This window comes from Marmota flaviventris, chromosome 9 (assembly GCF_047511675.1).
Source record: "Marmota flaviventris isolate mMarFla1 chromosome 9, mMarFla1.hap1, whole genome shotgun sequence".
Classification (NCBI taxonomy): Eukaryota; Metazoa; Chordata; class Mammalia; order Rodentia; family Sciuridae; genus Marmota; species Marmota flaviventris.
In genome coordinates this window covers 6,640,409-6,667,919 of record NC_092506.1, presented here as the reverse complement: position 1 = coordinate 6,667,919, position 27,511 = coordinate 6,640,409, and the positions used below count along the sequence as shown (strand labels likewise).

The 27,511-nt window shown below is 39.6% G+C and overlaps 1 protein-coding gene across 2 annotated transcripts in view; it reads left to right on the top strand.

Moving 5' to 3' along the window:
* The window catches only part of Pacs1 (phosphofurin acidic cluster sorting protein 1), a 138,344-nt gene that overhangs the window by 76,820 nt on the left and 34,013 nt on the right, over window positions 1-27,511 (top strand). For both annotated transcript variants that reach the window (XM_027944396.2, XM_071616037.1), the window contains exon 2: window positions 27,296-27,383. In XM_027944396.2, coding sequence (XP_027800197.1) covers window positions 27,296-27,383 — 88 coding nt within the window. The remainder of the gene's footprint in view (window positions 1-27,295; window positions 27,384-27,511) is intronic.

Below are 27,511 nucleotides of genomic sequence, written 5' to 3'. Positions count from 1 at the left end.
CTGAGGATCGAACCCGGGCCGCACGCATGCCAGGCGAGCGTGCTACCGCTTGAGCCACATCCCCAGCCCCAATAATAAAGTCTATTTTATTCTGCTCTCCTTCCTTTCCCCCCTTCAGAAGCTATTCTTTGTTCAACTGTCAGTTTCCCCTTTATTCCTCTAGGAGGAATGTTCCTATCTCAAGTTCTGGTGATTTTGCTTGGTTTCAGTTTTGTTCCCTCTCAAGTTTCTTAGGTTGGTGCATGCATTGTGACCAATGACAAATGGAGTAGAAGTCTTCTGGAGGAGCTTTTAGAAAAGATGATAGATTGAATTGCTGCCTCCCTGACTCTACTAAAATGACAAGGAATTTTCTTTTTAAAGGGCAAAAATCTCCAAGGATTAAGAGAACGAGAGAGAAGATAGCAATGGACTAGATTTTTACTCACAAAATTTTTGAAAGTTCGTACACATGTGATAAGTAACTTAGGATTCAATGTTCTCTACTTCACTAAGGCTTTTCAGTAAAGGAAGCTAATTGGAAGTGAGCTACTTTGTTTTTTTTTTTTTTCTTTCTTCCAGATATAAGAAGGCAGTGTTCTGGGATAAGTTTTAGGTACCTCAGAATGTGGGACTAAAAACAATTAAAAGTTTGAATGGGGAAGAATGAGAACCCTAGGTCCCCCATCTCACCCTTTTAGGTTACTACCCCCTTCCCATTCCTGCCTCAAATGGGAGATTTCATATCAGGAGAAGTTAAAAGAGAGATTATGTTTGTGGAAGTCAGGCCTAGGGGAGCCCTCTTATAACTGAGGGTGGGAGGGCGGTTTCTTGCCCCCAAATAGACTTAAATGCAAGTCTGCACATTCAACTGGAAGATCTTCCAAACACCTTCCAGCATCCTGGATGTTCGGCTTTTCACACCACTGCCTCTGACCCCTAAGACTTGGAAGGATTTGTCTCAGAGAAACTGACCCCCTCCTTGGTTCCTAGAACACTAATTTATAAACCCCTTAACCAGAAGATTAGAACATTCTTCTCTGGGGAAATTGACTAGTCTGTGGAAAACCCCATGACATTTCTAGTGTCCTGTCCAATTAAGCTCTGGTGAGGCACAGCATTCAACAAGCTATGCTCATATGCTCATACACATAGAATTTCTAGTTAGTTCTTTAGCTCCCCTTTTTTACATGAGCAAAATCTAAGGAACTCCAGATATTTAAAGAAAGCCTGCACCCTGAAAACTGAATTTCTCACAAAGGTAAGCTATTATACCTAGAAAACAAGAGCAGGATGTTATGTAAAACAGTGGATTAAAAGACAGGCCAACAAGAGAGAAGAAATCAAATAAATGATTAATAGAAGTTCTGAAAGAAAAGATGAAGAGCAGAACATTATTAAAGAAAAGCATAAGAAATCTCCCCAGAAATAAAGGTCTCAAATTTATAAAGGCCCACCCAGTGTCCAAACTGAAAATAGCAAGTGAAAAAGACCCTCAACAAAATGCATTATTATGTATTATTAGAAAAGTGGTAACAGATTTTTAAGTCAAAGAGAAAAGTCACACAAAAAGGATCTAAAATAAGTGTCATTAGGCTATTTAATAACCGCTAAAATCTAAAACGTATAGATTAATAATGCCTTCTTAAGTCTAATGAAAATCTGTTTGATCTATAATTCTATACCCAGCCAAACTATCAAATCCAGAGTGAAAATAAAGATATTTTCAGAAATGCATGGTCTTAGAAAGTTTATCTTCTGACTACCTTTTCTCAGAACATCTAGAGGATATGATCTTCCAAAACTAGAAAATTAAAGGAAGACCTGGAGTCCAAAAAACGGGACTCTTGGGGCTGGGGATGTGGCTCAAGCGGTAGCTTGCTCGCCTGCCATGCGTGCGGCCGGGGTTCGATCCTCAGCACCACATACAAACAAAGATGTTGTGTCTGCCGAGAACTGAAAAATAAATATTAAAAAAAAATTCCCTCTCTCTCTCTCTCCTCTTTCTTTAAAAAAAAAAAATCCTTTAAAAAAAAAAACGGGACTCAACCCAGGATACAAGGGGAATGCTCAAGTTGTTGGTAAAGGAAATTCCAAATGTGACAACCATGCAATCATTGTCAGGCCAGATTGGAACTCATGACCCAGAGTTCCAGGAGGGATGTCTTCCCAGAAAAATGAGACTAAGACCATATAATATGTTGTACTAAGAAGAATCTTAGAATTCTGTTAAAGAATTTTTTAAAAGAGTAAGTCTCTAAAAGTTTTTCCAAGTTATATGAAGAAAGAAATACAACATGCTACATAATCAGACTGGATAATATTTACATAGCATTTTATCAGTTTAACAATCTATAATTCATATTGCCATATGATCTTTGGGAGGAAGAAGACAGGGTAGTGTGTGTGTCTTTTCTATTGTGGGAGCACTAAATCTTCATTGCATATAGATAATGTCTAAAGTTGAGAAACTTAGATACAATCTTTATTTGAATGTTTATATCATTATTTATTTATTGTTTAGGATATTTTGAAAGATGAAGGTAAACATCAGGAGAGTTGAAAGGGGTGAGTGCTGAAAAGTGGGGAAGGATGGAAAAGCAAACTGTTCTTCATGGATTAAGCTTTGTGGTACCATTTGGTCTTTCAGTTACAGTAGTGTTTCCTCATCCACACTTTTGCTTTCTGTGGTTTCAGTTACCTACAATCAAGCACAGTCAGAAATATTAAATGGAAAATTCCAGAAGTAGTTCACAAGCTTTAAGTTTCATGCTGTTCTAAGTTGCATGACCAGATCTCATGCTGTCCTGTTAATCATGTCCAGGGTGTGAATCATCCCATTATCCAGCATATCCATGCTGTACATGTTGCCCATATGTTAGTCACTTAGTGTCCTTCTCAGCTATCAGATGGATTTTAGTAGTATTACAGTGCTTGTGTTCAAAGATCACTCTCATGTGAAAAATGAGAATTGAATATACAGCCTATTATTTTCTTCCTTCCCACCTGCTCATGGAAACTGTGCTTTTATTTTCAGTATTTTGTTGTTGTTGTTGTTGATTGTGGTGGAAACTTTTGTAACTTTAAATGTTTTAGTTAAGCTTCCATTTCTCATTCCACTAATGTCATTACCTAATTAGTTTTTCTCTTCCCTACTAAAAGTTGAAAACAATAAATAACATGTACTTATAACAACCATTGCGACTGTAACCCTACAAATCTAAGTACTTAGAGTGGTGTGTTTTCTTCATTCAAAGGAGAGTGTTCTTAGAATAAAGATCAAATGGCTTCTTTTTCATACTTAGAAGCTATTTAGTTGCTTAGAATCATGTCATATTTTTATCTTGCCTTATTTTTGGGTCACTTCTTTCCCCTTCCTTCCTTCCTTCCACCCAGTACCTTTTATTTATTTATTTATTTTTATATGGTGCTGAGGACCAAACCCAGTGCCTTACACACAGTAGGCAAATGCACTGCTACTGAGCCTCAACCGCAGCTCCATGGGTTATTTCTTTTATGGCTTTTTTGTTTGTTTAAACTTTAAATCCCAGGCTTTCTAACTACTTTTTTTTTTTAATCCACAGAAGAATAATAGGTCTGCATGATATCCCCAAGGTTCTTTTTAAACTTCTCATCTTACTACTTATTGCATAGAATTTCCCTTTTATACCGAAGTTTCTGTCCATAAATTTCCTTCTGCCTCCTAACCTGACCACTTGATATGTGAGCCTTCGATACAGCTGTGATTATAAATTTCTTAGCTCTCACACCTGCATTTCCTGCCCTCATTCCTACTTGTTCTGGTGACCACCCTTAGTCTGTTAATCCTTCCAGAGTTAACTTTTAGCACATCCCAGAGGACTCATACAAGTTCTCCTTTTGTTTCTGCTGTCACACAAATGCCCTGTGCTGTGCTGTGCTGTGCCCATTTTCACTTAAGTTATTCAGCAGATCTTTTCCTATCCTGACAGACACAGCTTCCTCACTTCTTCTTACAGACATGTGTCCATCATGGAAAGGTATTTTAGGTTTTCCAACCTTTTGCTATTACAAGCAATATCGATCTATAGAATCAATTCCTAAAGTAGAAACAGTTGAGTTAAAGAGTTTGTGATTGGCAAGGTAGGTAGAATTGTTCTCTCTAGGGATGGCCAGTTTACATTCCCACTGGAGGTTTACTGTTGCCTGATTGTGACAGCCTTGCAAAAGTGTGCAGGATTTTCTCTTTTCTGCAGGAATATCTGCTAACATGATAGTGAAGGACAGCAATGAGACATGTCAATGAGTCTGATATGGAAGATTACCCCACTTTCACAAAAACAATGAAGCAAGATGCAAGGAAAAAATGCTAACAGATTAAGGAATTAACCACAGGACCTAATTAGAAAAAGACTTGGCAACATGCCTGGCTCATCAATGGCAAAGGGAGAGAATATTCTGCATTCGTTACACTGTTTAAAAAGGGCTAATTTAATGCCCTTTAATCTGGGCTAATATTGTCCAATTAGAAGGCTGTTAGATGAAAATTCTGGGGTTTTTATGCTTAATGGTGAGGGGAAGCAGATAGTTTTTATTCTTTTAATATATTTACATCGGATGGTTTAATTAAATAAACTACACATTTCCAGTTTTCTTTCAAATCACTGTGGCAGGAATCCAGGAGATTAAAGTAAGAGGAGGGCAGCCTCTGCCCTCCAGCATGCCTAGGCCTCAGGTGGCAGAGAATGACCCCCGAAGGGGGTCCAGAGGGAACGTGGATTGGCAGCATAGCTAGGGGGAGGGAAGGTTTCCTCATTTCTTTATCTGGTTGCGCCCCGCACCTGCATCACACACACACTTTCTTGGCACTGGTGCCCTCTAGTGGCGGGCAGGATTGGCCTTGATGCATATGGTCTCTGATTTAGGTAGAGGACCCAGTTAAGAGCAGACTCCAGCATCTTGGCCACCACCACGAGCTGCCAGGCCTCAGGCAAGCTACCCAGTGTTGCATCAGTGTATCGAGCGCTCTGTGGTGGTGTGTGTTTGGGTTCTAATGAGCAAAATGCAAACAGTGTCTTAGAGCTTATGCAAAATGCAAATAGTGTGCCGGCAGCCCCAGCAGTATTTTTGTGTATCCCAGTCACCTGGCATCCCTGCGAGTTGGTATCATTCCAGCGGTCATTTCACAGATGAGGAAGTGGAGGCAGAGGGAGATGGAGCAGCTGACCCACCATCACCTAGCTGGCAGTGAAGTTGCTGGGTCACGGACTTCACACAGGGCAGCAAGCACAGAGGAAGCCTAATGGTTTTCTAAAGTGTCCGTGCAGTCAGTACTCCCTCTGGCAGCATGTGAGTTCCTGTCGCAGCACATCTTCACCCACACTTCATTTTGCCAATTTTGTGGGTGTAAAATGGTATTTTCATTTCCATTTGCATTTCCCTGATTCCAAATGAGGTTGAACATATTTTTGTATATTTATTGGCCCTTCGTGTTTCCTCTCCTGGAAACAGGAAACGTCTGTTTGTGTCTTTTGCCCGCCTTTTCATTGGTTAGTCTTTTTCTTATCAAACTATAGTTCTTTAGTTTCTAGACCCTTGTCAGTATTATGATTTTAACATCTCCAAATTAAAGCTTGTCTTTTGATTCTGTATATGTGTCTCCTAATGAATAGAAATTCCTGATTTTTATATAGCTGGATTTCTCGGTTTCAGGGTCTTGTTTTTAGAAATCCATCCATACTGTCATCCCATATTTCTCAGGGAAGCATTTGCATTTCACACATAAGCATTTGATGGACCTGGAAAATATTTGCTGTGTGGTGTGAGGGGTGAATCCAGGCTTCATTTTCCGCCTCATGTTTTGTCCCCGTCCTAGGTTACTAAGCACTGTCTTTTTCTTATCAAGTTTCTATATAATTGTGAGATTGTTTCTTGGCGCCCTCTTCTGTCTGTTGGCCTACTGTAGTTCACAGACACCACCTGATATCAATAACTGCTGCATTATGGTAAATCCAGGCATCTCATAGGCCAATTTCTATGCCTCGTTTCTCTTCTTTAAAAAAAAAAAAAAAGTCTTAGTTTTTCTTAGTCCTTTTTCTAAATTATAAATTTAAAGAATTATCACATATGGAGAATCCTGATGGAATTTTGATCAGGGTCGTGATAACTTTATTTCCGTCTAAAGAATTGAGATTTTTTTCTTTTAGTTGTAGATGGACACAGTACCATTATTTTATTTATTTTTTTTGTGGTGCTGAGGATCAAACCCAGTGCCTCACATGTGCCAGGTGAGCACTCTACCACTGAGCCTTAACCCCTGCCCAGAATTTAGATCTTGAGTTTCCCTTGTGTGTGAGCATGGCATCTCTTTCACTGTTTACTATCTCACGCTGACTTTTGTATACTTATGACGAATCTTACAATGCCTTGTAGGTCCTGCACATCTTGTGGGGGAAGCAGGTTAGAGCAGTGGCCTGGAGCACAGGCTCCAGGGCCAGCCTGCCTGGATCCAAGTCCTCACTCCCTAAGCTGTGTGCAGTGGTGTGAACTTGGGTGGATCCAATTCCTGGTCCTCCTTTTCCATGTCAGGAAATCTGGCTGATGGGAGTTCCTCTTTGTAGAGCTGTGTAGTGAATACACAGCAGTCATTAGCTATTTGCTCCTGCTTTGTAAATTATATATTTTTTAAATAACATTTTCTAATTCTTTGTTGCTAGTATCTAGAAATGCAGAAATCTAGCAGCCTTGTTAATAAGCTCTCACTAATCCTAATAATGAGAATTATTTTGGATTTCCTGAATACCTACCATATATCAACCTGCAATTTCTTTCATTTCAGCGCTCGCTCGCGCTCCCCCCCCCCCCTTTGCATGCCAGGCAAGGTCTCCACTGCTGAGCTGCCCCACAGCCCTTCCATCTCAAGTCTTTATATGTTCGTGTCCTTTTGTTCTCTTCCAGGGCTGTATGGGGTCTTGATGACAGCATAACCAGGAATAGAAACAGGAATGAGGAGCCCTCCATTCCATTCCAAGTTATCCTAACATTTTACCTTTAGTGTTTGCTATAGATTTGAGATGCTAAGAAAGTCTTTTCATAAATGATGTTTACTTTTACCAGATTCTTGATACCCGATTTATTGGAAAAATCATATATTTTGTCCTTTAATCTGTTCATGAGGAAAATTGCATGCATAAGTTTCCTAATGTTAAAGCATCTTTAGATTCCTGGAATAAATGTAACTGAGTTATGATGCATTTTTAAAATACATTATTAGATTCAATTTGCTAATATTTTATTTTGAAAATTTGCATTTATGATGGTCAATGATTATTTTGTAATTTTTCTTTGGGTACTAAAGTTATGTTAATTTTATTAAATGAATTGAAAGTGTTTCTTCCTTTTGATCCTCTGGAAGAATGTGTATTAAGTTGAAATTATCTCTTTGAATATTTGATAAAATTTGCCTGTAATCATCATCTAGACCTGATGTGTTCTCTCTCTCTCTTTCCTTCTTCCCAGTATTGGGAATTGAACCTAGGGGCCCTGTACCACTGAGCTACATCCACAGCCCTTTTCATTTTTTATTTTGAGACAGGGTCTCACTAAGTTGCTGAGACTGAGCTTGAACTTGTGATCCTCCTGCCTCAGCCTCCTGAGTCACTGGGATTACAGATGTGTGCCACATAGCCTACTCTGATGTTTTCTTTTTCAGAACAGTTTAAATTACTGATGTCTTTAATAGTTAAAGAGCCATTCAGATTTTCTCTGGCTTATTTAATAATTTCTGTTACATTTTTTAGGATTTTGCCTTTTATATCTAAGTTTCTAGCTTTACTTACATAAAGCGGTTTGTGACATCCTCTAATCTGATGAATTGGCTTTATCTAGATTTTTTTTTTAAAACAATTTTCAGGTTTTAAATTTTATTAGTCTTCTAAGATTAGTACGTATTTTATGAAATTTGCTTTTGTCCTACTTTCTTACTTTTAAATTGGGAGCTTATTTTGTTGGCCTTTTATTTTTTACTTTCAATTGCTGCTTAATTCATTCATTTCAGTACTTTTTCTGATATAACCACTTGAGACTGTTGTTTCCTTTTAAAAATAATATCAAAATTAAGTTCCCTCTAAGAACTGTTTTAGTGACATAGCTCAATTTTGATACATAATATTTCAGTTTTTGGTTCTGAATATTTTCTGATTTCTTTTTAGGATTTTCTCTTTGGTTAGGATTTTCTCTTTGGTCCTGTATGATGATGATGATGATGATGTTGTTGATGTTGTTGTTGTTGTTCTTCTTCTCCTTCTCCTTCTCCTCCTCCTCCTCCTCTTTCTTCTCTTTCTCCTTCTTTTTCTCTTCCTCCTACTTCTCCTTCTCCTCCTCATTCTCCTTCTCCTCTTGCTTCTTTTCCTTCTCCTTCCTCTTCTTCCTCTTCCTCTTCTTCCTCTTCCTCTTCTTCCTCCTCCTCCTCCTCCCTTTTTCCTCCTCCTCCTCCCTTTTTCCTCCTCCTCCTTCCCCTCTTCCACAGGGAATTGAACCCAGGGGCACTCTACCACTGAGTTACATTCCCAGTCCTTTTCGCTTTGAGACAGGGTCTTGCTGAGTTGCCCAGACTGGCCTGGAATTTATAATCCTCCTGCTTGGAATTATAGGTGGGTGCCACCTACCTGGCTCATGAGTTCTTTACAATGATGTTTTATATTTTTTAAGTGTATTGTCTTGAACTTATTGTTCTAATTCATTTTGTGCCGTAACAGAGGGATAATTTTTAAACAACAGAACTTTATTTGGCTGACAGTTCTAGAAACTGGGAAGTCCAAGGTTGCCTGGCTGCATCTGGTAAGAGCCCTCTTGCTGCATCATGAAGTGGTGAAGACATCACGAGGCAAGAGAGGGTCAAGATGGCTTTTATAACAGACCGCTCTCTCCATAAGGAACCCACTCCCACAATAACAGCCCTCATGATCCCCTTACCTCTTAAGGGACCCACTTCCCAATGTGGTGGCATAGGGAATTAAGATTCCAGCACAGGAACTTTGGCGTGGGGCATATTCATACCATAACTCTTCTTTTTTTTTTTTTTTTTTAAACCCTGGCTTTTGGAGGGGGCAGTACCCAAGATTGAACCCAGGGGCACTCAACCACTGAGCCACATCCCCAGATATTTTATTTTTTTATTTTTTAGTTGTAGTTGAACACAATACTTTTATTTTATTTATTTATTCTTACGTGGTGCTAAAGATCGAACCCAGGGCCTCGCAAGTGCTAGGCAAGCGCTCTACTGCTGAGCCACAACCCCAGCCCACCATAGCTCTTCTTATTCCTGATTTCTAACTAAATTGCATTTTAATGGGAAAAACTAATCATCATATTACCGATTCTTTGAAATTTGTTGTTAACTTGCTTTACCCTAAAATATAAGATCATCTTTTAAAAACATCCCATATATGGTTGAGGGAAAGAAAAGAGTATGGTTTTCAGTTGTTGGGTTCAGGATTCTGTATTTACCAAGTCAAGTAACTGTAATATTATCAATTTTTTCCTACTTAACTATTAACTACATATGAAATTTAAATTATTTTTAAATTACTGATCAATGTCTTTAATAGTTATAGAGCCAGTCAGATTTTCTCTGGCTTACTTATTTCTGTTACATTTTTTAGGAATTTGCCTTTTGTATCCAAGTTCCAACTTTACTTACATAAAGTGGTTTGTGACATCTGATGAATCTGCTTTATCTGCAGTATGTTAAAATATGCCCATCTGGGGCTAGGGTTGTGGTTCAGCAGTAGAGTGCTCGCTTAGCATGTGCAAGGCCCTGGATTCAATCCTCAGCACCACATAAAAATAAATTAATAAAGATATTGTGTCCAACTTCAACTAAGAAAGAAATATTTTTAAAAATATGCCCATCTGATAATGATCTCCTTATAGTTACTATTGTCGTCTTATACTTCTGACAGTTTTGTGGCATTTATTTTAAGCTATTTTTATTAAGTATAGGTTTAGAATTATCTGAACTAGTGATCCAGTCTCTTGTATGGCTACTTTGTCTGGTATGGATAACATTGTAGCAACTTTCATAGATTATGATATGCCTGGTATAACTCACCAGTCTTTTATTTTAGGTGACCTCTTACCAAGAACATATGGGTGGATTTTGATTTTTAAATATAATCTGTCTTTGACCTTGAGTGTTTAATATGTGTATGCTCAGTGTGGCTACTGATGTTTGGATTTTTTCCTTTCCCTCCTAATTCATGCTTTCTGTTTGTCTTTTTTTCCTTTCCTTCTGTGTTTCTGGATGATTCTTTCCTTTCTTTCTTCCTTTCAGTACCAGGGATTGATCCCAGGAGCATTTAACCATGAGTCACATCCCCAACCCTTTTTTATATTTTGAGACATGGTCTCACTAAATTGCTCATTCTGGCCTGGGATTTTCAGTCCTCCTGCCTCAGCCTCCTGAGTACCTGGGATTATAGGCGCGCACCCCTGCACCAGGCTCACCATTTCTTTTTCACCCTTGAGCTTCTTTCTGGGACCATTTTCTTATTTTTGCAGTATATCCTTAAGAAGTTGCATAAATATGTGAGCTGAGTTGTACAGCCCTTAGAACACTGAGGAAACTTCCAAGGCTGGATTGTCAAATACGCTGCACTTTTTGCCTTCCTTTTTCTTGGCCCACTCACTGGGGGACTCAGCTGTTGTGTCATGAGATTACCTAGCAACCCAGGAGATGTCTTTTGTGGAGAGGAGTGGAAGCCACCTGTTGACCCCAGTACTAACCTGCTACCCTTGTAAGTTAGCCACCTGGGATGTGGACCCTGCAGCCCTGGCCAGGACCTTGACTGGCCTTGCAAGAAACCCTGATCAAGGCCACCTAGCTCAGCTACTTCTGAATTTCTGACACATGAAGCTGAGAGATGATAAATGTGTGTTATTTTAAACCATTCGTATTGTTATGAAACAACAGCCAGTGCACATTAATGAGTCTTTTGGTGGTAAACTGTTTCTGTTTATCTGAAAATGTTTTTCATTAACCCTCATTCATAAAATGTTTTACCTATGTACAGAATTCTATATTCACAATTCTTTTCTCTCTGCACATTGAAGATATTTTTCCATTCTCTTCCAAATTATTATTGCTACTAAAAGTCCATTGTTAGATCTAAGACTTGTATCCAGACTATATAAAAAACTTACCACACAGGAAGACAAAAAACCCAATTTAAACACAGGCAAAGGATTTGAATAGACAATTCACCAAAGAAGATATGCCAAGTAAACACACTGAAAAGATGCTCAACATCTTTAGTCATTTGAGGAAAGCAAATTAGTCATCAGGGAATTGCAAATTAAAACCACAATAAAATACCACTTCACACTCACTGAAATAGCTGTAATCAAAGAGGCAGACAATAACGCACCTACCTCCAGAGGACATGGAGAAACAGGGGCCTTTGTTCACTGCCAGTAGGAATTTAAAATACCACATTTTTGGAAAATACTTTGGTTGTTTCTTAACAAGTTAAACATAAATGTATTGTGTGGCCCAGCAATTCCACTGGTAAGTACATACCCTGGGGAAATAAAGCAAGGTCCTCACAGAGACTGGGAGGTAAGTGTTCAGAGCATTATTATTCAAAATAACTAAAAGTGGGCACAGCCCAAATGTCCACCAACTGGACTGGATACATATGATAGACTACTGTTCAGCAACAAAATGAATAAAGTTTTGACAGATGCTACAAATAGATGAACCTCAAAAACCTACTAAATGGAAGAAACCAGACATGTGTTGTGTGGTTCCATGTATGTGAAGTGTCCAGTAAAGATAATCACACAGAGAGCAGGTTGGCTTCTTGGAGTAGAATGGGAACAGGGATTTGCTGTAAATGGGCTCAAGGGATCTGATCTTGGTGATGGAAACATTCTAAAACTGTGGTAATGATTGTACCATCAGCAAATTTACAGAAGATCATTGAATTGTGCACTTAAAATAAATGATTAATATAATTGTAAATCAAACCTCATTAAAATAGTTTTTCTTAAAGTCAGCTGTCAAGGATGGAATATAGCTCAGTTCCATCCCCTCCCCTCCTGCCAAATCCCCCTAACTCAACTGTCTGATTGCTTCTAATCTGTCTTTCCCCCTCCCCCTTAGGGAGCTTTTAATTTGTCTGTGGTGTTCCAGATTTGCAGTAACATGTCTGAGTGTGGATTTGTTTTTGTTTACCCTCTTTTTGGATTTGTTGGGCTTTCTAAATTGGAGGTTGAATAAATTCTGGCACCTTTCTGCCATTAGTTCTTTGAATGCCCCTTACCTAATCTGTTTCTCCTAGAAGAGTACTGTATTTTCTAACTTCTATATTCCAGGCCTAACTGTAATATTTACTGTTTCACTGCCACTCTGCTACATTTTGAGATTTCTCCAGATTTGCCTTCCACTTTACAAAGTCTCCATCTGTCCTAGTGGTCAGGGGTCATGGCTCTTACAGATCACATGCTTTACTTCTTGTGGCTGGGATGAGGGTCTCCAGCACCTCCTACAGGGGACTCAGGAGCTCCTGAGTGCCATGCCAAAGGATACCTGGAGAACCACTGCCCCAGGTGCATCTGTGCTCCCGCTCCACCACATCAGCCAGGTCCTCCCACCAGCAGGCTTCAGTTGCTCCGATTATTCTAATCATATCACCTGATATTGTTATAGTGATCATTTTTGCCAGTTTAGTGAAAGTGAAATGCTATCTTGCAGTGGGTTTTGTTTGTATTTTCTTTTTACTAGCAAGATTGAACATATTTTTATTTGCCATTTGCTTTCCTTTTCTTTTCAGGGCCTAGCCAGTATTTTTTAGCCAAACACAGGTCCTGTTCTGCCTTGTACAAATAATTTTTTTTTTTTGTTGAAGTACTCATTTAGAGGGTCAAATCAGCCATTCTCATTACATGTTTTTATTTGAGCAATAAATTTGACATGTGAGAAAATGTTTGGTTGGGGCTTTTGTAGATTTTATTCATCTTACGTATTTCTTTTTTGGTATGGGGCACTTAATCACTGAGCCACATCCCCAATCCTATTTTTTATTTTATTTAGAGATAAGATCTCACTGAGTAGCATAGCACTGAGGCTGAGGCTGGCTTTGAACTCACAATCCTCCTGCCTTAGCCTCCCAAGCTGCTGGGATTACAAGCATGTGCCACTGTGCCTGGCTTTTGTTTTTTGTTCTTTTTTAATGTGGTCTTGCTATGTACCCTGGAAGTGATACTCTGGGTGGCTGGGTCTATAGGCATATGCCACCCTAAATTTTTTTTTTAATTTTTAATATTTATTTTTCAGTTTTCGGCAGACACAACATCTTTGTTTGTATGTGGTCCTAAGGATCGAACCCTGGCCACAGGCATGGCAGGCGAGCGGGCTACAGCTTGAGCCACTTCCCCAGCCCCACCCTAAATTTTTTTGGAGTGTGTTTCACTAAGGAGCACTTTTTTTTTCATGGCCAAACATAGTAACTATTTATTAATTTTCTTATAAACATTCAGTTTCTTCCTTTAAAAAAAAAACCTAGAATTTAAATACTTCCCCCATCCCATCACATATAAGTCTATATACATTATTTACATCTTTCAAATAAAACATTACAGATTTTCTGACATTCATTATCCCCTATTAAAGTAAAAATGATGAAATAATTAAACTCTGATCAATAACAGCTACAATTTGTATAACCTTGGCACAGTTTACAATATGGCGACCATGCTGCATTTCGTATTTTAGATTATTTTTCCCCTTCCAGCTACTTTAAGAAACTATTTATATCCATGAAAGTAGGATTTTTGTCTTTATACATTCTCTTAAATACTTGCACAACATGAACACTGCCCTTATACTTCCATTACTTGGCAGTGGCAGTATTTCTCTCCCTTTGTCTTCAGAAATGGTATCTATTTGAACTACATGTTCTCATATTTACTGTATTCACTCTCAACCTAGATTTCATGACACTGTTCTTAGTGATAATTTTAAGTAATAAATGTATAGGAAAAATTCAAATAGAACAAAAGTATTCCATAAAATATTACTTCCTCACCACCTTGGTTATGCATGTACAAAAATAATAAATACAATTTAGTGGCTATAAAAAACTATTTTCCCTAAAAATAGTCATTTGTGCAGAACAATTTAAGGAGAAAAGTGTTCCTAAATGAAAATACACAAATCTGTTTTACAATCTGCACAATTAAGTATTTCAGAAAAAAATAAAAGCAAAAACCTATAAGAAACATCCACCTGTAAAATTTAATAATAATAAAAATTAAATATTTTGTTTGATTTTATACAACTAATATCCTTTTCAGTGATATAATTTAAAGAAAGCTGTCAACCAAAACAAATAGAAACCTATATTTTGACAGTAAGCACTAAAGAATCACTAACAATGAAGACCTACAAAGTCAACCTAACTGCTTTGTTTTCTTGTTATGTGTGTATGTATCTGTCTCTCAAACAGAAGATGGAGAATAGGAAAACATACAGCTAGAAAAGGCCAGTGATTTCACTATCTGTCTTTGAGAATTATAGTCCAGAGTTTTCTATTATATAACACTATTTGCAAACAGACTTGCAAATTATGCTTATAAAATTGAGTACCCATATTTTAATCTGTTTTTTCTCTTTTGTCTAAATAAAGTTCAGCTATGAGTGGCAGACATGGAATGCACTGTTATGTTTTCAAAATAAATTTGCTTTTATTAACTTATTAGAAAAGTTTTAAAATTCAAATAATCTGCAGTCAGAATTTTGTTACATGTTCTAATTACACTTGTTCATTAAATCTTGAGATAGCTTTACCTCTAGCCATGTATCATCTCATACACAATTAAGCTGATAGCTGAACAACAGTGATTCCTATGGTAAATCTTAACATCATGTTAAAACTCTTTGTCATTTTAATTATTTTAGGAATGGTCCTTAAAGTGTAGATCTGTGTTTCTAAGAATTGGCATATTCTTTAATATTCTAGGTAAGTTTCAAAATATGATTGTATGCAGTCACATTTCAAAATTACAAATATATTTTTGGCCCCCATCTTTTCAAAACAAGTCAAACTTTAAGGTTAAAAATGATATGTGAAATAGTTACAAAATTCTAAATATATTATTTCTGACAGACTTAAAATCTAGCATAATTAATACATAAATGTTCCAATACTAAGGAGCATTTTTGTGGAACTGAGTTCTGTTTGCAGCATCAGCATATACCCATTCTGATCAGAGGGAATCTGTCTCATAGACTCAAGGTTTCTGTTTATTTAAATCTCATCTCTTTGGCCCATGTTTTCCATCTGCAGCTCCACTGTTCTGGAGTTCTAATTGACTTTGTTTTATCTTTACCTTTCTTTGTAGTTGTATAAATGGGCTTTAAGGGGTTGGGGTGTTGCTCAGTGATTAGCGCTTACCTATCATGTATGAGGCCCCAGATTCCCTCCGAAGCACCACTAAAACGAACAACAAAAAAAGAATGGGCTTCGAGTTCATTTTACCACAGATACTTTTTCTTTGTGTCCCCTTTAATGAACTCTGGCCCTCTGAATTTATTGCCTGTTCCTTTCTCTCCTGTTGGGTATCTTTTAACTTACGAATTTTCAAAAATGTAAAGAAAATAGCATAGTGATCCTCCACCTCCGTGTCACCCAGCTTCAGTAAGTACCACCTTCTAAAAAATGTTTCTCCTAAAATTGAAGTAGGAATTTTTTAAATGAGAAAATAGGTTTTTAAAATTTTTTAATGTAAACAATACAAAAAAAAACTTAAAGAAAGTTGAAATAAGATAAAACCCCATGTCCAAATGTGACCATTATGTCAATTTGTTTGAACAATTTTCATTTACATGAAAATTGAGTGTGAGATTTAACAAAAATGGAATAACTCCATAATTATTGCATTATAAATGTGTTCCTTTCCATTTAATATGTGAAACTCTGTATTCTTTGTTTTAAATACACCTTGTTTCTTACATGAATATAATTTATAATAACCAGTTCCCTATGGGGACTGTTCTGCTTATCTCCTTAGGTAAATACTTAAATGTGGGTTACTAGCTCAAAGAGTATGAATATTAAAAATGTTTCCACCTATAAGTAAAAGTGAAAATTGATCATGGTTTTCATTTCTCCCAGTGGTTCATGGATGTGCGTGTTCCCGAATCCCACCTACCCAGGACGTTGTCGCTCTTCCCATTTTCAGTCTGGCTGTCTGTATCTATTTGACCTGGTGAAGTTAAACATCTGCTTATATTTTTTCACCACTCCTTTTTATTATTTTGTCAGTATTCTTTGCCAGTTTTAATCATGGGGTATCTTCTTATTGCTACTTTTTTTGTAGTTTTTAAGATTTTTAAGTCTTATTGTGATCATTGTTTATTATATTATTTGTTGTGCTATATAGAAGTTTTTGGTTTAAAATTTATTGATCAGCTCCTTTATGGGTTCTGATTTTGGCATCATGCCTAAAAAAGTCCTCCCCAACCCCAGGATTTTTCATTTTAACCATCCATATTTTCTTCTGGTACTTTTATAACTTGCTTACTTGCTTTTTTCTACTCAAAGCTTTGATCTGTCTGAAGATTACTTTGGTGTGAGGAGTAAAATAAAGATCCATATTTTTTTTTTCCCCAGACAGCTGGCTTTCCAATACTGTACTGTCATTAATTGAGTAGTATCTGTTTCCTGTACACAGTGAGGTTCTCTGTGTACTTGGGCCTGGCTTTGGACTCTGTTCCCTGCTCTGGGTTCTGTGTTCCTTTCCCAATACCATGGTATTTAATTACTCTGGCCTTGAGTACATGTTCATACATACCTTACTCTCCTTTTCCCAGAATTTTCTTGGCTTTTGTTATTGTTACTATGAAAAGTTTGAAATCAACTGAAAAGTAGAGAGTAGAAAAGGGTTTAACAAACCCCCATATTATTCATCTTCTAAATTGAAGAGTTGTTCATATTTTGTCCTACTTGCATCATCTGTTTTTTCTAAAGTATTTTGAAATCAATTACAAATTCATTTCTCCTCTGAGTACTTTAGCCTGTGCCTCTACTTACTTTTCAATTATTTATACATTATTATTGGTTACCCTTCTATTGCAGAATCTTGATTTTTCTGTATGTTCATATTTTCTTAATGTCTCCACTAGCTTTTGGGTTGATTTTCTTGAGATCCAGTACACAGTCATATATTATCTCTTATGCCATTTATCTCAATACTTCAGCCAACTTTCTAGAGAAGTTTTATCTAAGTAGTGGAGATAGGCCCTTATCATTATTATCTTCTTTTTTTTTTTTCCCTTTTTCGGCATTACTGGGGATTGAACCCCAGGGTGGTCTAGCACTGAGCCAATCCCTCCCTATTCCTTTTTTTTATTTTGAGACACATCCTTGCTAAGTTGCTGAGGGTGGTCTCAAACTTGCAGTCCTTCTGCCTCAGCCTTCCAAGTCACTGGGATTACCTGGCAAGATAGGCCCTTATATTCTTCCTGTCCTCAGAAGGAATATTCTGGTCTCCTGTCTGTGCTATTTATAGAACATATATATTTTAAAATTGATAGTAAGAATTCTTTTTTCTATTACTTTTTTTCCTAAAGGCCTTTTTAAAATTAGGAATATGTTGAATTTTAGCATCTAATACAGTAAGTATATTTATATTTATATATTTTTTAAACTAATTAACATAATAACATGTATTAGTAAGTCCCTAATATTCAACTATCTTTGCCTTGGGAGTCTCCCTTGGGCATATTTTTGTTTTAAATACTTAATTAATTCTTGCCCTGGTTGCTTGTTTGGGCTGGATCTGAGAAGGCTTCTTTTTGCTTGTTTTTGTCCTCACCGTCCTCCCCTGCCTTGATCACTGAAGCACATGAGTTGAGGGGATAGTGAGTGACTGCTGGGAATTTCAGATACTGGTAACAGTGCCTGGGGTTTGTCAGATACTGGTAACAGGGAGGGTCTGTTCAACAAAGGCTGAGGCTGAGGGAGCTCCTGACATCTTTGAGCACTTCTGACATGCCAGGCTTTGCAGTCTGCAGATGTGAGCTTTTCATATTCCTCAGCAGTTCTGTTTTGTGGAAGAGGAAGCTTGCACTTGAGTCTCTTCTGCAGTCTAAAAGAGCTACTTTGGGCCTGAGAATTTTAGAGTCTGGTTTTGCCATTCACATTTGAGGCTTGTCTTCTCCTCCAGAAGGCTGTCATCAAGGATGCTGTAGAGAGAGAAAGGAGGTTTTGTAAATGTTCTTGGTCTGTGCAAGTAATTGGCGTGGACACCCCCAAAATAATCCTATGCCGAATAGCTGAACATTCAGTGTATACATACTGCCTTCTGTCCCTCCACCTTGTAGGAATTCACATGTGATGGCCTGGGAAAGAAAAATGCCTAAGCATGTTTCACAGTTCTATTTTTTTGTTTGGCTCCAAGTCTTTTTCTCATTCTCTGATTTTCCCCTCATTGGAACAATTTTGGGATTAAACCTTTAGTTGCTTTGTTTTTGAAAAATCCTTCAAGTTTACTGATTTAAAAATAATCAACATACCTTATATATAATCAGAGATGATAAATTATTGTATAATGGTGTATTAAGAATTATAATGCAAAAAATAAAATAAATAATAAATAAAAAGAACAAAAGACAAAGAGTCAGAAATATTTTTTCAAAAGTGGAGCCCCTGATAGATCCAGTCCACACAAGAGTTGGAGCTAGACAAAAGAAGATGGCTCTAGTGGTTTATTTAAGGGGTACATCAAAGGCAGGGATTAAAAAAATAATCATAATCATAATCATACTTTAATTCATTGTTTGACAGTCAAAATCATACTATTTCACATAAAGTAATGAGTTCAATATCTCCATAAATTGAGGTAACTTCATAAGCAATAAAAGCACACTGCCCAGAAATTTACCCGCTCATGCGATTGTTGCGGAAGCTCACTCCAGCTTCAAATTGTTACAGTGCCTGTTAAGGTAGAAAGTTCTAGAAATAAACATTGCTTTCACAAAGGAAAAGCTCTCCTGTGATTTTTTTTTTTTTTTTCTGTTTATCTCCCATCTTTTCTGTGTAGAGGGAAGGCAGAGCTTATCCTTCCCACCTTGTGTTTAAATCACTAATGTGGCGAAAAAAGGGACTTGCTCATTTGACAGCCATTTTGGGGAATGACAAAGGAATATCCAGGTCACTTGTCTTCTATTCTTACATTTATCTGCTTTGGTCTCAAAAGGACTGTCATTTTGATTCAGAAACTGGCTGTTCCATATTTTATTTCATCCATATCTTTCTTTGTCTTCTTCCCCCTTTTGTGTTCACCTCGTGGCCACTTCACTGTTCATTGATGTGCTGTGGGAAAGGAGATGGGGGACGGACTCTCTCTCTCTTGCCGAACATCTCTAGTTATGATTCACAAGGGAGTGGGTTTGAAACAGTGGCAAAATGCAGGCTGAGGATCATTTGTAGATGTTATGTAAGGCTGTTTCTCCTTTACCTTACAGTCAAGCACAAACTAGAATAATTTAGAAGGTTTCAGGGTCCTTGTAATTATATTTTTGTCCCAGTTATCAAATTGGCAGCCTAACTGCTTCAGATTTTGTCTAATAGGGTCTAAAGAAAACAGTTCCTTGAGAGAATCTGCTTGTGCCCAAATAATAGGTCCTCACTGAAGCCTCTGCCAGCTCCTGGGTGACTTCCTTTATGTAAGTCAGCACCTCACTATGTGCTGTCACCTTCACTGGCTAAGTCACTGATAGACTAAAATCCTGTCCTCTCAGCTAGGTTATAAATGCTCAAAAGCAGAGAACATACTGCAGTTTTTTTCTCCGTATTGCCCTGCTCCTGGCACAGAGCTCAGTGGAGAGGAATGTCCACTGAATGGGTGGAGAGGGCTTATGTGGTCTCCATCAGGGTTGAATTGAGGCTCAAGGGTAACCAAAGAATACACAACAAAGAAAGCAAGGGGTGGCTCAGGAATCAGCAAGATACAGAAGGCAGTACCCCTTTGGGTGATCAGGGGACTGTGACCTGCTGGTCTGTGATGGTTTTATTATTGAGAACCTTGACTGAGGTTTCCAAATGGAGATGTGTTGGGTTTTGTTTTTGTTTTTGGCAGTATTGGGGATTGAACCCAGGGTCTCATTAAGTTGCCCAAGCTGGCCTCAAACTAACATCCTCCTGCCTCAGCCTCCTGAGTCACTGGGATTACAGGTTTGTGCCACCCACCATACCTGGCTCTTAAATGGAGTTTTAAGAGGAGAAAATAAATGACATCATTTTCCAAATACCTTGAGAGAGAGAAAAGTTATTTTTAAGCCAGATGACCTGGACTGCCTCCTGAAAGCCTCTGAATTGCTGTCCTGTAGCCTTCTGTTTTACTTCAAAGGCAGATCATTGGCCTGAGTTCCAGGGCACTTTCACCAGCAGTCCAGAGGTGGACCAGCTGGAGAACTCAGCCATACATTTTGTGGCTGGAGGGGAGTTACAGAGGAGCCTTCAGCCTGTACCCACATTCCCCGGTTGTCCCGGGAAACTGACTCTCCCGCAGCAGCATGAGCTTCTGAGTGAGCTCTTGGAAATGTGGAAGGCCAGGCATGGGTTCTCCTGGAGAAGATCTCTTTTCCCTTCAGATTCTGAGATATCTTTTCTTCCTTCTTTTCCTTTAAAGTAGACTATGGGAATAATTCAGCCACATTGCTCTTAAAAGTGTTTAGAAACTTGTAGTCTAGCAAGTTTGGTTCCTGGTATGTTAAAGGATAGGCTCACCTGCTTTAACAGAAAAGCCCCAAATAAGACATTTATATACGATAGCTCTTCATTTCTTTCTTACATAAAATGGGAAATCCAGAGGTAAACACTCCAGGAGTGATCCAGCATTGACATCCTGTGATGTCAACAGAGCTCCTGGCCCCCTTTCTAATTCACATTTCCTGGCACATGACTTGAATTGTCATGGATTCCTCATGGCCCTAGTTAGCTGCGGAGCTCCAGCCATCAGCTGCATTGCAGAGCAGAAGAAGAAGGGACAAGAGGAGGCCCTGGCTGGGGAGTAAACTCCCTTTAAAAAGACCTCCCCAGGAGTCCCATCTAATCCTTCTACTTGGATTTCATTTGCCATGTTGTAGTCAGTGTTCTCACCTTGTTGTAAAGGAAGCTGGCCAGCTAGGGCTTTTATTCTAAGAGGCAGTATGCTCAGCCAAAGATCACTGCTCTGTTATTAATTAGGAAGGGGAGAAGAGACTTTGGGTAAGCAGCTAATTTCTAGTACACTTCTTTTAACAAACAAAAACAGTTTTATTGTATAATTGAAACAATAAAACTGCACATATTTCTAGTATACAATTTGATAAGTTCTGACATATACAGCCCATTAAGCCATCATACACTTAAGACAATGGACATATCCATCACCCCCAAAAGTGTCCTTTTATTAGTGTTTCTTCCCATCCCAGCCTTGTCTCAGGGGTCTCCAAGACCACCCCAGGTTCAGGGATTCACCAAGACTCAGGACCTGGAATTTAGTCATGCCCACAGCTGTGGTTTCTTTCAGCAAAGGACGTGACTCTGGCAACCAAGGGAGGAGATCTTGGGTTCACCAGGCAGGGGCTTCCAGCATCCTCCAGCAGCAGATGCGACAGCACATAAAATGGTGTCTGCCCAGGTTCTTCCTGAGAGCTGCAGAGGGAGTTGCCCTCTGTCTCCCACGTGCCAAAATTACACACTGCACAGAGAAAGCAGGTGTTTGCCTGAAACGTTGGTAAAAGCAGTTCAGGAGCAGTGAGCTGCTGGCATGAATTCTGGAATTTCATTAATCCTCCCCAAATCCAGGGGCCCAAATACCTGTCATGGGTAGCAGTCTGAGGCCTGTCCTGTGTTGTTAACACTCTCCTGCACACCCCTGTCCTTAGGCCACCACTGATATGCCTCCTGTCTCTCTGTAGATTAGCTTCCATTGTCTAGAGTATTGCTGGTACCCTTTTGTGTGCTCTTTTCACTCAAAATAATTTTGAGACTCATGTGGTTGGTGCATCTGCAGTTTTTACTGCCAAATGGTATTCCATTTGGGATGTTCACAATTGATTTATCCTCTCATTTGTTGATGGACATTTGGTCACTTCTAGTTTTGCAGGGCTTTTTTTTTTTTTTTTTAATCAGGGATTGAACTCAGGGGCACTCAACCACTGAGCCATATCCCCAGCCCCCCCTTTTTTTTTCCATTTTTGTTTGTGTTTTATTTAGAAACAGGTTCTCAAGGGACTAAGGATAGCTCAGTGCTTGCCTCACATAAACAAGAGCCTGGATTCAATCCCCAGCACCAACACCAAAAAAAAATAGAGACAGGGTCTTGCTGAGTTGCTTAGCACCTCACCATTGCTGAGGCTGGCTTTGAACTCACGATCCTCCTGTCTTAGCCTCCTGAGCTTCTGGGATTACAGGCATGTGCCACTGCACACAGCTTTGCAAGGGTTTTGTAGTTTATTTTGCAGTACTAGAACCCACGGTTGCTTCACTACCAAGCCACATCCCCAGCCCTTTTTATTTTGAGACAGGGTCTTACCAAGTTGCTTAGGGCCTCCATAAAGCAGCTATGAACGTCTGGGTACAGCTCTGTGTGTAGGCATATATATTTCCTTTGGGGTAAATGCCTAGAAGTGAAATAACTTTTTAGGAAACTGCCATACTGTTTTCCAAAGTGACCAAATAGTTTTATGTGTTGGGGGAGTTCCAGCAGTTCCACATCCTCACCAACATTGGTGTGATCAGTCTTTTAAGTTGTAGACATCCTGGAAAGTGTGCAGTGTGTCTCATTGTGATTCTAATTGGTATTTTCCTAGTGACTGATTGTGTGAGCCTCTTTTTACCTGGGGACCTTCTTTGGTAGAGTGCCAATCACAACTTTTGCTTTTTTTTTTTTTTTTTTTTCATATATGTTTGTTTTCCTACTACCACATTTTGAAAATTCTTTATATATTCTTGAGACAAGCCCTTTGTTTTAATTTCCAATTATGTGTTATTAGTATATAGAAATACCATGATTTTTGTATATTACCTTGTATCCTATAACTTTTCTAAACTCATTATTCTAATATTTTTAAAAAGATTTTATCACATTCTTTACATAGATGATCAGATTGTTTGAAAATAAAGACAATCTTACTTCTTTCATTCCAGACTGGACATCATTTGTTTGTTTCTTGCCTTCTTGCCCCTATTATAAACCTCCTTTGCAATATTGAATGAAAATAGATGGTCTCGGCTTGCTCCTCATCTTACAGGGAAAATATTACATTCTTCACCATCAGGAAGGGCCTACCTTAGGTTTCTCATGGGTGCCTTCTATCAGATTGAGAAAGAGCTGTTCCTAGTTTGCTGAGAGGGTTTTTCTTTTTCTTTTTTTCTGAGAGTTTTTATCAGGAATGGATATGATTTTTCAATCAATTTTCTGCCACTTGTTGCAATGATCATATGTCTAGTCTTTTAATGAATTAATTAATTTTTCTAATGTTACACCAATCTTGCATTCCTGGGATGATGAAGAATTTATTTGGTCAAGATATATTATCCTTTTTACGTGTATAACCCAGAGATGGATTACATGTCGTACTTTCTACTCAGTGGCTCCACTCAGAGGTCTGAGACATTTCACACCTAATGTCTGAACCTGAACTCTTGATCTCTGAACTCTCCCCAGACCGACTCTTGCCAGTTTTCCTCATTTCAGTTCATGATAACCCCCTTCCCAGGTGTTCAAGCCAAAGGCCAGGTGCTAACCTGTATCTTCACAATGTACCCAGAGTTCAAACTGCCATGCCTCCTCCACTGTCCCCTCCAGACCACTGTTAACTTTCCCCTTTCTACCCTGCTCCCTTCCTTTACCCCTAGTGACTGATTGTGTGAGCCTCTTTTTAACCTGTGGACCTTCTTTGGCAGAGGGCCAATCACAACTTTTGCTTATTTTTTTTTCATTGATATATGTTTTCCTAGAATGATCAAATTAATGTAAAACATGTTTGTTGCCTCTCAGAGCTAGTGATGCCCCCTCTTTTGCAGAGTGGTAGTCAAGTCTTCAGTCTGACTTACAGAGCCCTGGGTTGGCTATGTGACCCTTTCTGGCTTGGGTCCTACTGGCCTCCTTGCCATGGCCTGGTGAGCAGACAGACCTTGGAGTGTGGCCCCTTCCTCACCTGGAACTTCTCCGGGAGGCCTGCCAGCCCTCCTTGCCTCGTCTGCCCCACCTTGCATCCCCTCTCCTGGCTCTGTTTTCACAATCTTCCTGCTACATACTTTTCTTAATTATTATGCTAATAGGTTATTGACTGTGCCCTTTCACTAGAGTGTAAATTCAGTTCTTGTTCTGGATCACAAGTGACTAGAACAGTCCCTAGCTGGCTGCTGTTCAAAGCAGAGTCCATATGGCTCTAGGGCCCTGATTCTGGCCTGTCTCTCTCTTTTAATTGATGTGTGGTTGGCATACAATGGGTTCATGGGTTTTCAATATGTGTTTTGCTTGTGTTTATACCCACATGACCACACAGGTGTCACTAGTTACCACAGAGAGGTCCGTTGTGTCCCTTCGCATTCAGTGTCTCCACCTGCTCCAGTGCTCTGTCGCTGTGCGTTGACCTCCCCTGCTTGTGAACTTCACTCGGATGCAGCCATACAGTGTGCAGCCTTGCACCTGGCTCTGGGCTCAGCATCGTGTTCTTGCAGGCCTCAGTACTCTGTTATTTTTCTATTCCATGTTTTAATTTGTTCTTTCTTCTGTTGGTGGCCGTGGAGATTCTTTCTATTTGGGGGCTATTGTAGGTGAAACTGCTTTGAATCTTCTTGTGCCTATCTTTGTGGTCTGTGCCTTGGTTTCTCTGGGGTCCTCTTGGGAGCAGTCATGGGAGGAGGTGTGTGTATGTAACATCTAGTCATGAACTTCCACGCAGCTGTCTTGAGTAATCATATCATTTTGTGCCTTAAATGGGATTAAGCCACATATGGGATTTCTGGTTGCTGCACATATTCATCTACATGTGGAGTTGTCAGTCTTCATAATTTTAGTGCAAAGTTGTTTACTGAGTAGAAAAACTGATCTAAGTAGGATCTCATCAGTGTCAAGTGTCAGGACCCCTCAGGCTTTGAATGCTGCATCCTAAGTGCATGAAAGGTTCCTGCCAGTGACACATGGACTGACAGAAGCCCTGGGTGGACACCTAGTTCAGCCTCCTAACCCTGAGACACCTTCAGTCACAGTGGCTTGCCTGACTCTGTCAGTCTCAGAACTACAGTTAGGAGTCTTTCTATAAATTGTGTTTAAATGTGAGATTTTGGAGAAAACTTAAATTGGGGGCTGGACCAGGATAGGTCTATGTTTGCATCTCTGCTCAAGTACTTTTTATGTGACCTTGGACAAGTTTCTTAATTCTTCCCAGCATCCTTATCTGTAAAATGGACACAATACCAGCTGCTGGGGCAAGGCAGGTGTTTAAGAAGTGGCAGGGTTGTTCTTTCGCTTTGGAGAATTAGAACGTGTTGGAGACCTCAGATCCCCCTTGAGTCAATACTGTTACACACACAAAAAAAAAACTTGTCATACTGTTTGCAATGGTATTAAAATCACTATGGAGGGAGCTGAATTGTAGCTCAGTGGTAAAGCGCTTGCCTAGCACATGTGAGGCACTGGGTTCGATCCTTAGCACCACATAAACATATTGTGTCCATCTGCAACTAAAAAAAATATATATATATTTAGAAAATCACTGTGTTGGGTTTCATCTCTCAGCCAACACTAAAGACATCCAGTCTAGCTGTTGCCTTACCTAAGGTGCTGGACCTTTCCTGGTTTACCTAAGGTGCTGGACCTTTCCTGGTTCTTATTTCTGTTGGGTGCTGTGGTATGAAGGTTTGTTTGCCCTGCCATGTATTCTTCCTTCCTAACATAATTCTGCCATATTATCCTACAATATCATATGTATCATGAGTGAGGAAGGCTGGCCCAGAGCCCCATGAAACATAAGAGAGCAGAGGAGTAGGTGCAAAGCAAGTAACAGACATGTGTCCCAGTTTCACTCCTGTGAGCTTTTGTCTTGCAGTGAGTTTATTCAGCACCAGCAGATCAGTCTGGAGGTGGAAAATGTTTGCTTGTGAAACAGAGATAAACCTAACCCATCAGCAGCATTCATAATTAGCAGCCTCAAATGAGAAATAAAACTGGGCACATGCAGTCGCCATTTGCTTATCCCCATCATGCTCCCCTTCCTTCCTAACCATGAAGATTCAACTGTGTTTCTTAGTTACCAATGTGTGAACTGTACTGATCCACGTGGCATAGGGAGAGCCTGGTTGGGGTCGGGGCAGGGGTGGGGGGGCGACACCTGTACTCTAAAGGGAAGGGAGAGCCTGGGATGCTGCAGGCAGGAGGGAGAGATTTGGGAGACAAGTGTGTGGACCCACGTGGCTGTGGCTGAACCAGCAGGACTGATCTCAGAGGATGCCATTACTGGCTGGGGAGGTGTTCGCTGGTAGGAGCACTGCTAGCTGAAGAGGTGACTGGACTTCAGGTGCAAGGACGGACAACAAGAGATGGGCCCAGAGAGCCACAACTGGGGAGAGAGCAAACATAAATAGAGTCTGATTCCCACACCTTGTCATGTCTCTGGGCATCAGCATCCCTTACGTGTCCCTGTTCTCTGGAACCTTGCCAAGGAGATGACAGGAAGACTCTAGCTGCTGTGACTGGAAGTGAGAAGCAGCGCCCAGATCTGCCTCCTGGCTCCTATAGGAGGACAGGGTAGCCCTGCTAGGAGGCAGCCACAGCAGGCAGAGGGTGGTCCTATCACTTTTAGTCAAAGGCAGTTTTCTTATGTGGCCCTGAAGGTTTATCTAGAAAAAAAATTCAGGTGAAAGTGAATTTGTGACCATTTAAATCATGTCCTGCCAGGTGGTCCTCTGATGTGTTCGTGTGGATTATCTCCACGTTGTCAAAACTCCCATGTATGAAGGCTTCAGGTGTGCCTAGGTGGCAGGTGGAGGAAGACCTGGGCGGGCAAATAACGGCACGGCCTCCCCACCTCCTGCCCTGAGCGTGTTGGCTTTGGCTTGGGGTAGTTGGGCTTGCACAGAGATTAATGGAGTAACATGCCTTTGTTCACTTCTCAAGTATACAAATCAAATAAAGGGACATGCTTTTGCTGAAGGGGAAAACTCTGGACCGAGAGTGGCTTCCTCACGTTCTTTCCTGGTAGAGCAGGTCCTCCCATCAGACTCAATTCCTCATAAGTTCCTTGTATTTGACCCGGTCTTCTTTCTCTGTATTTTTCTAGGCTATTCAGCTTGACCCTGAAGAAGCTTGTCATGCTAAAAGAAATGGACAAAGATCTTAACTCAGTGGTCATTGCGGTGAAGCTGCAGGTGAGTTGGACAGTATGTGCTCGAGGACCAGGGAAGCCGGATGGCCATCTGCCCACTACTGGGGCTTCAGAAAGCCCCTGGGGGCCACATCTCTCTCTTCCTCGGCTAAGCACATGACCTTCTGAGTC